Source organism: Rhamphochromis sp. 'chilingali' (assembly GCF_963969265.1).
Source record: "Rhamphochromis sp. 'chilingali' genome assembly, chromosome: 16".
Classification (NCBI taxonomy): domain Eukaryota; kingdom Metazoa; phylum Chordata; class Actinopteri; order Cichliformes; family Cichlidae; genus Rhamphochromis; species Rhamphochromis sp. 'chilingali'.
The window spans coordinates 18,842,303-18,855,481 of record NC_137943.1 but is presented as its reverse complement, the minus strand read 5'-3'; the positions used below and the strand labels follow the sequence as shown (position 1 = coordinate 18,855,481).

The 13,179-nt window shown below is 40.9% G+C and overlaps 2 protein-coding genes across 2 annotated transcripts in view; both read left to right on the top strand.

Annotated features, from left to right (window-relative positions):
• Positions 1–7,502, top strand: part of LOC308412363 (solute carrier family 22 member 23-like) — a 39,786-nt gene extending 32,284 nt beyond the window's left edge. The window contains exons 7-10 of the mRNA XM_080906661.1: positions 232–467; positions 1,378–1,410; positions 2,203–2,326; positions 3,030–7,502. Coding sequence (XP_080762787.1) covers positions 232–467; positions 1,378–1,410; positions 2,203–2,326; positions 3,030–4,422 — 1,786 coding nt within the window. The 3' untranslated portion in view covers positions 4,423–7,502. The remainder of the gene's footprint in view (positions 1–231; positions 468–1,377; positions 1,411–2,202; positions 2,327–3,029) is intronic.
• Positions 7,503–8,313: 811 nt separating this feature from the next.
• Positions 8,314–12,830, top strand: LOC308383914 (tubulin beta-2A chain). The gene is made up of 4 exons (XM_080862154.1): positions 8,314–8,513; positions 8,918–9,026; positions 10,123–10,233; positions 11,448–12,830. Exons 1-4 carry the CDS (start codon positions 8,457–8,459, stop codon positions 12,530–12,532), a joined length of 1,362 nt encoding a protein of 453 aa, XP_080718280.1. The 5' UTR covers positions 8,314–8,456; the 3' UTR covers positions 12,533–12,830.
• The last annotated feature ends 349 nt before the right edge of the window (positions 12,831–13,179 follow it).

Below are 13,179 nucleotides of genomic sequence, written 5' to 3'. Positions count from 1 at the left end.
GTGTGCCAATAAATCCATGTTTACACATGTGAGGTTTTTGGGTTTTTTTTTTTTCAAAATACACTGAGATTAGAGAAAGCATGAAATAAAGCGGCTCTTCACTGCTTTACACAGTTTACTTAGTACCCTTACGAAAGATGTAGTTCAGTGTCTCCTGATGTAGCCGTTGTATTGCTTGAGATGTCGCTTTTTTTGACTTGCTTTTCTCTTTTCTCTGTTTTTTTTATTCAGGTTAACTGGTTATGGGATCCACCACTGCTTTGCCCGCAGCATGATGGATCCTGAAGCTCAGGGAACCACCATATTCCCTGACTTCTATACACACTATTACACAATGGCAGGCATCGCGGTTGCATCATGCATTGCACTATGTCCAGCGGTCTGCCTGATGGGCCGTCGCGGTGGCCTTCTTCTGTTTATGATCATCACTGCCCTCGCATCTCTGCTGCAGTTGGGTCTACTTAACTGTGAGTATTACATAGGAACTCCTATAACATGAAAAAGCTCTAGCGGTTCTTGAGGAGGCCACTCTCATGCAGTTTATTGAGATTGACTATGGTCTAAAGTCCACAATATAAAACCCCCCAAAAAGAACTCTTAGTCACATAAATCGAAGCAATAGTTTAACATTTTGGGAAATAAAGTTAGATCAAAATCAGCAAAATCTGAGATCTGTTAGTTAAAATGCAGTCTCAACTCAACAGAGTTAGCAAAAAGCAAGGCCAACCAGCCAGCCTGGCTGTGTAAATGAAAAAAGGCCACATGGAGAGCACATTGTTATGCTTGTATCAATAACTACAGTGGTAACTATAAGGTAATTTACTCAATATAAACAAAGCAAAAGTAACAACAGCAACAAAAACAGAACCCATAGAAATGTGTATACTTCACAGATATTTTTAAAGAACAACTGTGAGTAATAAATGTAATTCTGTCATGCTACCTAATACTGAGCTATTCCTTCTCCCAATTCTAACATTTTTACAAATGTTGTGTAAATGACACATGCTTACAAGTGCATACATCTAAAAAAAAAAAAAAAAGTCCTACATTTTTGCTATTCATGGACACATTAAACATGATGGTTGTTACGAGATTTGCTACCTTTAGTTGTTTTGTCCCTGTTCAGTCCCTGAACTTGATTACATTGTCAGTGAGTACCAGAAGTGCCTCAGATGATCAAAACAGCCAGCAACAGTTTATTCAGTTACAAACGAGTTACACTTAATGTTTAACCTGAGTCAACACATCAAGGTTATGCTCATGTTCTATTTTCCCTTTGTTACGCTGTGCTGAAAGGCTTAGCTCAACATGTGTTAATTCTCACTATTTGTCACTCTTTTCTAATGATTCCTCATATTTTCAATATTTTTCTAGTGTTGGGGAAATACAGTGAACACCTGAAAATAAGTAAGTCTATCTGTTCATATATACTCATATATTCATATATATTCATAAGTGTTGCATTTTGTAAAAATATTAGCTTATGTTTTATATATATATATCTCAATCTCATAACTCAGACTGTTGCATTCCTTGAGGTTTAGGAAAATATGCTTCATGCAGATACCCAGCATTTTGTCAGGCCTATGCAAGCCTTGTGGAGACTCATGATGAAGTTCTAGGCTCTCTTTTTATTTATTTATTTATCCCCTTATGTTAAAGAGGGCGAGCCTCTTTATTACAGAACCATGAACTCACCACCAGCCTTCCTTTACTTTTCTCTTCTGTTTATCCATCGCCTGTAATCTCTCCACACTAATCCCCCTGTGGTAAGCGAGAGCTGATTTCAGGGTAGTTCTCCTCTACACCTCTTTATGCCATTATGCCATCTTTAGTATGTCTTATTTGTAAAACACCCTATTTAAACCGTCTTTGGGCTAAATTGGCTCATTGTTTGCAGATTCATTTCTCAACAGCTCCTCATTCTATATCTCTTTTTGTTGAATTTACATCAAAACAAAAGCTAAAATAATAGCCTTTGTTGTCATTGCATTGCCTGATCTAACTCCATTGAATTTACCAGAATTGTTGTAACATTATAATTTTTGAAAATACTAATTTTGGCAAATACTTGCAATCATTTTCCCTGAAAAGTAAATTTAACACATTTTTACATATAAACCACTGTTGTCCTTTCACTGATTACACAGCATACTGAGTGAAGAATCTCCATGTTTGTGTCTCCTGATTCTTTTGCAGATACCACAAGTACAATGAATACGCATTTCACCATTGGCTTCTCCGCTATCGGTATGTTCTCCTCCCACGCAGTCAGCGCCCTGAGCATCTTCTTCTGTGCTGAGATCACTCCCACTGTGATCAGGTAAACCCACTGCAAGAGCAAGACCGTACCACCAGAGGAGGGGAGATAATGTGGAAAATGTGTTCTTATTTTGCAGAGGAGTAAAACAATATTCAGGCTGACAAGTGTTTCACAATTCAAAATCTTTGTTTTAAAAATCTGTTTCATTGTTCTGGAGAACTTATAATTCATTTTTTAGTGTAGCTGTTGTTTTTGTTTTTAATCGTGACCATCCATTCTGCTCCTCCTCCTGTTTAATATTGGTATGAAATTCCTGAACTGCTAGAAAAGACAGACTCACAACTCCGTATCAAATGTAATCCACAACTTGCACAAATTATCTAGCCTTTTGAGGATGTGTGACACAGCACTTGATGTATAAAAATATAGTTTTTTTAAAGCATTGCTCTGCTAACAATGTGTGAAGTGCACCATCTAGTGGCCAACTTTGGCAATGACAGGAAAGCGAATTTGAACATGGGGTAGAGGGTGTAGACGGTGCTGCAGCACTCTCTGCTGCTCCTCGGGAAAAAGGCAGAAAAGAAGAGGAGGGTAAAACAAAACTGCTTTTAAATACCAGATTTAGCTTTCCAGAACAACGTGCAGGTTGTGATTCACTTAAATTGCAGTAATTTCAATATTTGTGAGAGGTTTTAAAGGTTTGTGAGGTCATCCCAATTTTCTATTGATATTACAAGCTAATAAATATTCTGTCTTCCCATAGGGGTGGTGGTTTAGGCTTGGTCCTGGCCAGCGCTGGCTTTGGCATGCTTACTGAACCCATCATGGAACTCCACAATCAGAAGGGCTATTTCCTTCATCACATAATTTTTGCCTGCTGCACTCTCATCTGTATCATCTGCATTCTCCTGTTGCCTGAAACGCGCAATCAGCCACTCCCCGAGACCCTGGCTGATGTCGAGAACTACACCCGTCCACCCCTGCTTCCCCCGAGGAAACCTGGATTGCTGCACACGTCTGACAGCACCAGGGACTACACAAGAGTGCGTGACACACCACTTCATGAAGCGCCCATCATCATCATGGACTCTACTGCCTCTTCAGCTATTGATTTGACTGGAGGTATGCAGTTAATCGAGATGCACTCCTTTGTGGCTGGCCCTAAAGATCCCAACGGTCACTCGGTTTCATCTTCATCTGCGGGCAACATGATGACACTGGGTAAAGACGCCGTCACACAGGGCAGTAAAGAGCACCTGCTGTCTTCCACTCCTTTACACAAAGCCCCATGTGTCACAGACCCACTTTTAGCTGCTGCAGAAGAACCTCCTGCAATCGTCCTGGAGTCTGTGGAACCACTGTTAGATTCATCCCTACCTGAAATGAATGACAGTGGTGAATCCCCAACAAGAGAAGCAGAAATTACACCTGCTGCTTCATTGGATTCTTCCACTCCCCCCGTCCCTCAAACTGTACCCTCCTCTTTGCTGATCTGCACCACGCCCATCATCGAGCCCCCACCGAGCTCCACTTTAAAATCTCCGAACCCGCTGGATAATGACATCGAAAATATAAGCACAACATCTGACCCGCCTTTGCTCAAGGATACTCACGCCACTTCAGCGGGTTCTCCTTCTCCCCCTTCCATAAGAGACAGTCCTCCTTCTCCTATGGATGGAGGAGATGAGGATTTATCTCCTCCTTCCGTAAGAGATCAACCCACCCTCCTTCTCATAGACTCCCGGCCACCTCAGTTAGATTCTACCTCTCCCTGCGTTGAAGAAAAATACGTTTTACCTCCAAACACACCTCCTCCATGCATTGACTCAGAGGACTCTTCCACTCGCGCTGTCATAAATACAGTCAACAATGCAGCACAGTCTCCTTCCATTCTCCCCGTCACAGACATTGCACGTAGCTCCACTCTAGAATCAACCACTCTGACTGTCACAGACACTGAACCACGATCAGCCGCTCGCCTCGTCTTAGATTCAGTACCATCTTCCATCACAGATTCAGCCTCCACAGACGCAACTCCCTCCTCTCTAATGGACTGGACAGTGTCCTCCCCCATAGACTCGGGTGTTCTCTCGATCAGGGACAGGGACAGTGCCAGCACAGAAAACAGCACTGTCAACGGCATGGCATCATCGTGATCCACTTCTTCAGCCAGGAATTGAAGCTTTAATTGTCTCACCAGGAGGCAGCCACCCACATGAACATTGCATCAATGGGAACAGGAACTGGCCTGCTTAGACTGCAGGCACTTAATGAAGACTGTTCCCCACCTGGAGTTGAGTTAACATGTTTGCAAAGTTTCATTTTTTTTTGGTTTTGTTTTGTTTTGGGTGTTTTTGTATTTAGTTTTTTCAGTGCTGCTGCACCCTTCTGTGCATTTAGCCACCTAATGAGACCATGCAAGCGGGAGAATGCCACAGGCTGGTATGTGACAATGTGACAGTAACTTCTGCGCTTCGTTGAATGTCACTGGAAATCACCAGCGTTTTAACTACTCTGACGTAAATGAACGGGGACAAAATCACTGTCATTTTTAAGAGACTTAAAGCAATTCCCATAATTACTGAGACGTGTCATCAGCACTGGGGAAGAAATGCAATGGTACTAATAGCAAACAAACAAACAAAAATCACTGGTACTTGTGCTCAAAGGTAATGTCAAGATATTTGTACAAAAAGGTTGCTTTATATGTATGGACAAGTAAATCTGAATGTTACAAAGTGCTTTTTGTTGCTATAGAGGTAAGCAATCAGAATTGGAATAGTTTTTTTTTTTTCTTAAAAAGAAAATGCCAAAAAACTACCCTGACCAAAATAAAGTGTAGAAATAGTGCCAAAACTTTAGTGATATAGTATTTGCCTGTTTGGGAGAATACTGTTAAGTGCTCTCTCCTGCTATAGGCTATATGTGGATACCTATTCCAAAACTAGGAAGTAAAGAAGAAGAATGAACAATTTATCACCATTTGATGAATTAAAATTGACAGAAAGCATATCTGTGATGCATATGAGCAGTGATACTGGTGAAAAAGAATGACCCACATTTTGTCGGTCAGAAGAAACTTTTATTTTTCCAATCATTCAAGCCAATGAAATTTATGGTATGCAAATGTTTTTTGATTTTTTTTTGTAAATGTATTAATGTAAGTATATTGATAATTACTTGTTACGCTTGATTGTTTTGTTTTTTTTAAATTCAAAGTATTGTTTTGAATAATCTCTCATGGCGTGCCCTTATTGTACAGAGCTATACTTCATTCTTACAGTATTTGTGGCACCTCGGTGTGGTGGCACTTTATCTTTCGAAGTGGGGACTAAGCATGAAAATTTATTGTGAATGTGTCGGCAACAAACAAAAAAGCTTAAAAAAAAGAAGAAGAAGAAAAAAAAAAAATCATTTCCTAAAAAAAAATTATTTTTGAACCTAAACCCGAAAATGTTTGACGCGATTGCCAAATGTCGCAGCACCACTAACCTTGTGTTTTCCGAATCGTGGTCCGACATTAAGAGCTTACTAACATCGGGGTGTTCATACTTTCACATGCACAACTAAGTTTACCTTAAAAGAAGGAAAAAAAAATGCAATACTTCTTACATTTGTCAAAACGACATTTTAAAAATACAGGTCACAACCGTTCAGTCAGATTAACCGACTGATATTCTTAAATTGATAGACTTTTGCTTGAGGAGGCACTTTTCCTTCCAAAGCCCATGTCCGTCTGCGGACAACATTATACTTGACTTAAATGTGTGTGAAACTTGACAGTTGTTGTAGTACTTTGTGCTTTGGAGGTTGTAATATTTGTCTAAGGAAGGATGTGTGATTACAGATAATCCACTGTTTACAACAATCCTCGTAATAATGATCATTATTATTAATAATAATAATAATTACACTGTACTGTAAAACTTTAGAGCCAACTGAGTGATGTGTTGTCATTTCAAATGTGCTAAAATGATCACAGTGTATCATAATTACTTATATCCAGGGAGTATTTGGAGTTCTATTAAGGTGTCATTCAGGAGTCAAACGCAACAGCCGACTTGACGGAAGATTTTCCGTAAACCTTACAGCTACTTCAGTCACTAGAATTAAGTTTTGCTTTTATCAAACTCAACTTTGCACTGACTAAATCCTGCATATCCTTTGATATTTATTTGAATGATTGCGAAAGCCTACCTGTGGTTGTTTTACTCAAATGCAGCTTAAATCGCACCACGATGGCTCCACTTTTTGATTGATCTAGGGTGGCTGTGAACGACGACCATCTAGTCATTAATATTGTTTAAATATTTCTTGAGATCATTTAAACCTGTGTATGCTGTGCTGCTACACGTGAAAGCACAATGACCTGCAATCGTGTGATGTCAGATTTTGTTGGGGTTGACAACACACTTTTCAACATTGTAGACTGCACGCAATAGATCAGCATGCAGTCTACAATGTTGAAAAGGGTGTTGACACTAGATTTAATAAGGAAATCTTGGCATCTGCAGTTGAGAGTGGGTGGGCTGCAGTGGTCAGTAGCTTCATTTTACTCGGAATCCTCCTCGGTGAATGTTGATCTCTCTCTATTTCAGTGTGTATTGCAAAAATTGAAGTGTGTATCAACTAAATCCCACGCGACATCTGTAACGTTAATGACACAGCACGATGCAACCAGTGTCTTCTGAGATATGTTGCTTCCTCACTTTTCTCCCATGCAGATGGGAGTAACTACACTTTTTGTTAATAATCCTTTTATTTGACTCTGTTTGAAGCAAAATGAAAGTTTAGTGAAAGTAATCCAAAGCAATGTTAGCACCAGCGATAGAATAGGATTTTTTAATTGTTGGAAAAGCAAGCAAAAAAGAGGAGGAAGAAGAAGATTATGTCTTTTGTAAATACGGTAAATGTGTGGAAACATCGAGCTTAAATAAGATGAAGGATCCTGGATCTTAGCAAGGACTTGTTTTGAACCCGGCAGATGAAAGTCTCACATAGGACAGCCCCAGTATACACATTTCAGGTGTTGCTTCTCTTAACCATGCGACTTAAGATCTCTTTAAAGGGGAGATTTAAATGAATGTAAAATAAATAAATAAAATGATAACAAAAAAAACAAAAACATGGATTGTACCATTTATAAATTCCAGTTGTTTGGTTTCATATTGTTTTCAGTTTAACAGTCATCATGCACTTGTATATAAGCCATACCTGTTGTTAAAATAAACCACTATTTATTGATCAACTGTTGATATTGATGTGTTTTTATGACATTTATGACTTCTGTGTCTTTTTAAAAAATCATTTTAAAGTTAAAGTCTATTCAAGTATTCTAATAATGGCGTTCAAAGAAGATGAAGAAGGGGGGAATGGGCGAACTTGAATGCAGTCTATTATGACTCGAAGCCCTTAGGCTTCAAGTCGTTATAGACAAGCTGAGACATTTCGCAATCAATGGCATCAGAAAGTAGGATTTATAACTCCTCACGTTTCCTGAATGTTAAGATATTTTCCTTTTTAGCCTGCATCAAAGTAATGGAGGTATAGTCACATGGAAAGTTCCCTAGGGTTGACTTTTACCTCTTATCTCTTGAGGACCAGTCCTACATAGAGTCGGTTATTTAATACATTTAGGTAACATACAGTGGCACAACTAGCTGGAGAATCTGTGCCTTCTAAGGAAAGGTTCACTACTAGCCTTAGCTAAGTCTTAAAACCCACAAAAGCCTTAAAAACTGGGCTCGTTTCTACAGGTAGCTGCTTAAAAGACGACTGGGATGAATCAGCAGCTGCAGTCTGGAGCATTAAACTGGTAAAGTCTGACATCTTCTAATAGCGAAATTAATTATGTGGATCTTTTAAAACATCCCCATTCGAGTGAGAAAGCAGCCCTTTTTTTTATGCTTGCCTGTATGGGATAGGGTGATGTCAGGGCCATGATGCGGCATGATCCGCTGGTCCACTGCATCAAACCGGGGCGCTCCCATTGGCTAACAGGGATGCTGAGGATGCTGCGTTGTGTATAACGTCATCTGACCAGCAGCACGTTTATCTATCTCGCCGGCTCAACACTCACCCGAGAAATGAGGCAAGTCCTGATTTTGAGAAACACCGCGGCAAGACGCTGAAGAGTGGACGCCAGTTAAAGTCGAGAAAGGACGCTGCCTGCACGCATCCGCAGTTCACCATGAGGGAAATCGTTCACATCCAGGCTGGTCAGTGCGGAAATCAGATTGGGGCCAAGGTATAAATGTCTTCATTTAATCTCTGAAGAAGGGATCTAAAGGAGTAATTTTCATTTAAATGTGGAACGTCACCGCGTTTGTGTGCCTTAATAGTTTACAAAGCGCTGTTAGTTCGGCACATTTAAATCGAAGTGATTACAAATCTGTCTTTAAGAGTTTAATATCGATCAATCACGGATTAACATACCTATATGGAGCGGTTCAGTCTGGTTGATCTTTCAGGTGATGTGGCCTGCGCTGCTGCGCGTCATTGTGCCACCAGATGCGCAAAAACTAAAACAAGGCCTGACGCACACACGTCAAACTTGCTTCATGTTTTCGTTTTTGCTGTGTTACTCTAAAAAAATAAGTAAATTAATGATTTTTTTTAAAATGCTAATGAATAGTAATGGCTTTGTCTTAGTTCTGGGAGGTGATAAGTGATGAACATGGCATCGATCCAACCGGTAGTTACCAAGGTGACAGTGAGCTGCAGTTGGAGAGGATAAATGTCTACTACAATGAGGCATCAGGTGAGAAGGAAAATGTTGCTTTAATATAAACCACATGCTTGAATTTTCCACTATACACAAAGCAGCTTTTTTAACCACTGATCATTATTCTTGCATGGCCTTATGCTACACAGACCTCATTTGACTGTCACAGTTTGCTCATGTCACTAATTTAGCTGCAGTGGAAACTGGGTTCTGCTATGAGTGAAGGGACACAAATGAGGACAGTGCACCTGCTAAAAATCTCTTTTTCTGTGTCCTTGTCTCACCCCTCCCCCTCTGTCTCTCTATAGGGAGCACAGGTATCTGCAGTCTCAGTATAGCTGAACTCATGCTCAGTATCTGATTTTACTGGTGCCTGTGTTGCAGGTCCTTCTAAATACAACCTGCTTTGTTGCTCACAGCTGTCGTACATCAAGCAGCCAATCAGTGCCTGGTAAATAAAGGCGCAGGGATAATAAAGAATTAGTATTTGTGTTTCATCATTAGGCCTCATGTTTTCGGTCAACATCTCAATCCACATGCACCCAGGGTTGATCCAACCTTTTACTCATCTGCATTGGCAATAAAGGACAACAATCTACCCATATCCTATTTCCCAGCAGCATGCATTATTGATTCTTTGTTTCCATGTTGCATGCCGGCTTCAGTGTCACGGGGGGTAACTACCTAATGCAGACTGAACAAAACAAATTGTCCTTAAAATAAAAAGTGCAGATTCATAAGCAACATTAAAACTTCAGCACTGAGCAAGAAAGTGAAACGAGGCAAAGTCAAGGAAGACTGCTTCTGTGTCTGAATACATCCTGCAAGACTCAGCACTTTGAAAACCCCACTGGTTTAGATTAAGCTGTGCAGCACGCTGCAGCAGTTTTGCAAGAAGGGTGACAGGCAGAAAGGGTGGGGCAAGACAAAAAGCAAGAAAAGAACAGAAGACGCTTTGAATTCCCAGCTTAATTGAGAGGCTTGTATCTTTAAGGAAATGCTGCTTGCGAATCTTTTGAAATATGCTGAGGTTTTTCTTCATGGTTTACTGCCGGTGTTGCTGAGGTTACTGAGACTGTTGATATTTCCATCCATTACCCCTCCACATCCCTCCCTGTCCTCGTATTCAAAGGCAGCAAATTTGTGCCCCGAGCCATTCTGGTGGACCTGGAACCAGGAACCATGGATTCAGTTCGCTCTGGTCCATTTGGGCAGCTATTCAGGCCTGACAACTTTGTTTTCGGTGAGTTGACAATAAATCTGGATCAGACCATTCATCCTGAACCGACTCCACATGTGTGAGTCATCCGTGCATGTGTGCAGCATGTGTCTGACCTACTGTCACAGACAATGAAGCTGCACTTCGTTTCCACTGCACTGCATAGTACTATATATTCTGAGCACACAGCTCCTGCAGTCCCTCGGTGATGCATTGCCCATGTGTCGACTGAGACAGCTCTTGTGGTGACTTAGCAAAAATACAGTCTATGTGGAGATTCTGCAGCAGAACACAAAGCAAATAATAATATGAGGGCCAAAAACATTTATCCCAAGATGACAATCTATTTTGTCACTGGATAACAAGTGCTAACAAGTTGAAAATGGCAGATAAATCACTTACTGATGCTTTCCAGAGAAATAAGTTATTTTGAATTACAAATTGGTTGCCAAGTTTTAATCAGCTTTCTAAGAAGTTTTGTAAAACTACACCAAGGCTCACTTTTGTTTTGAGTGAACTGGTAGTGCACACATGGAAATATTATTAAGATGGCAATGCTGATGTTGTTACTTAGAAGATCTAAAATTTCACAACAGCTGCTGTTTTCTTAGCTTGTCGATACATATCAGACAAGTGGGAACCTTTATTATCTTGCCAGTTTCATTTGGCAACGTTTGACAAAATTATGGCAGGTGTTGACCACTGGTCTTAATTTCATGGCGAACCATCCAGTCGATGATTTTCAAGACCAATATAGATACCGATATTCTATGATCTTTGTAGTGCTGTGAATATCTACTGCGTACAGGGAAGTTGAAGAGTGCCCTCTGGTGGACAAACTATGCAGCCACAACACTCATAACATGGTTGAAGGGTGTTTCTCCTGTCTCTTTTATTAATGCTGATACCGATAGACTGGCAAATAGAAAATATCAGCTGATAGTATCAACGTATCGATAAATTGTTGGGCTATAATTATGTATAACTGTAACATATTTTGTATCCAACAACTGACAAGACATATCAAAACTATCAACTTCATCTTGATGCCAGATAAAAAGTTATATAATCACTAATTTATTATGATCCATTGCGTATCACTATTGTCTGTGCAAGACTTCGTGTCAGTCAATTCATTCTTTGGTCACAAATGTAAAACCTTTATGTGTAAAACCTAGATGTATTAACTAAAACAATATTTTTCAACATCAATTGTCTTTAAAAATTATTTCATGCAGGTCAAAGTGGAGCAGGAAATAACTGGGCTAAAGGTCACTACACCGAAGGAGCTGAGCTGGTGGACTCTGTGCTAGATGTGGTGAGAAAGGAGTCCGAAAACTGTGACTGCCTTCAGGGCTTTCAGCTCACCCACTCCCTGGGTGGAGGCACAGGTTCAGGAATGGGCACACTGCTCATCAGCAAAATCCGTGAGGAGTATCCTGATCGCATTATGAACACCTTCAGTGTCATGCCTTCCCCGAAAGTGTCTGACACTGTGGTGGAGCCCTACAATGCCACTCTCTCTGTACACCAGCTAGTGGAAAATACAGATGAGACCTTTAGCATTGATAACGAAGCTTTGTATGATATCTGCTTCCGCACTTTAAAGCTAACCACACCCACCTATGGAGATCTTAACCACCTGGTATCAGCCACCATGAGTGGTGTGACAACGTGTCTCCGCTTCCCTGGACAGCTCAACGCTGACCTCCGTAAGCTAGCTGTCAACATGGTGCCCTTCCCCCGCTTGCATTTCTTCATGCCGGGCTTTGCACCTCTGACAAGCAGGGGCAGTCAGCAGTATCGTGCCCTCTCCGTGCCAGAGCTCACACAGCAAATGTTCGATGCCAAGAACATGATGGCAGCGTGTGACCCCCGTCACGGACGCTACCTCACCGTGGCAGCCATCTTCCGTGGCCGTATGTCAATGAAAGAAGTGGATGAGCAGATGCTGAGTGTGCAAAACAAAAACAGCAGCTACTTTGTGGAATGGATTCCAAATAATGTCAAGACTGCAGTTTGCGACATTCCGCCCCGTGGCCTCAAGATGTCCGCCACCTTCATTGGCAACAGCACCGCCATCCAGGAGCTGTTCAGGAGGATCTCAGAGCAGTTCACCGCCATGTTCCGCCGCAAGGCTTTCCTCCACTGGTACACAGGGGAGGGAATGGATGAGATGGAGTTCACTGAGGCCGAGAGCAACATGAATGACCTTGTGTCTGAGTATCAGCAGTACCAGGATGCCACCGCTGATGAAATGGGTGAATACGAAGAAGATGAAATGGAGGATGATGAAGAAGTCCGCCATGATGTTCACCACTGATTCTAAAACACAACGAGCCAGTTCCTAATAATAACAGCTGTTGGAGTGCAATGAGACCACAAGATGTACACTAGGGATGCTGATTTCAATAAATGTTGTGGTGTGCAGATTATGGTCAACTATAGTTGTTTAGCCTATATTGCGCTGAATATAAATATAGCCTTTACTGACAACGACAGTGAATGGTGTTAGAATCTAAAGTTATCCAAGTCATGCTATGTCAGTGTCAACAAGCAAGTACAGTTTTGTAACAATAACTCAAATGTGCATTCTTTTCCTCATGTCTCTAATAAAAGATCCAGTCTGTACGTCTTGTCAGGTTTCTTTTTTCAAAGGTACATAATGTGCAAAAGCTACGTCGAAATATGTACAACCCACATAGCTCATGACATCTTGATCTATTGCCTTGTTTTGCAAGCAGGTATCAGATTGTCACCCATCCAATCAACGACAAAGAAGCCCAGCCCAAGTAGGAAGGTTCCCAGCAACAGCGAATAAACAGCCTGTACAGTGCACAAAGGAAAGGTTAAAAAATAATTTCAAAGCACACAGTGATCGCTGATAATCTCACACTATAATGCGTAATATCAAAGGAACATGTCAGGGTTGTGACTTTCACACACACACCTTTCAAAGTGCGTGAAAAG

Excerpts from the sequence above, each read along its gene's own strand:
- LOC308383914 (XM_080862154.1), top strand. The coding sequence starts at position 8,457 with ATGAGGGAAATCGTTCACATCCAGGCTGGTCAGTGCGGAAATCAGATT. Across the intron at positions 8,514-8,917 it reads GAAATCAGATTGGGGCCAAG|TTCTGGGAGGTGATAAGTGA; the intron begins GTATAAATGTCT and ends GCTTTGTCTTAG. Across the intron at positions 10,234-11,447 it reads GCCTGACAACTTTGTTTTCG|GTCAAAGTGGAGCAGGAAAT; the intron begins GTGAGTTGACAA and ends TATTTCATGCAG.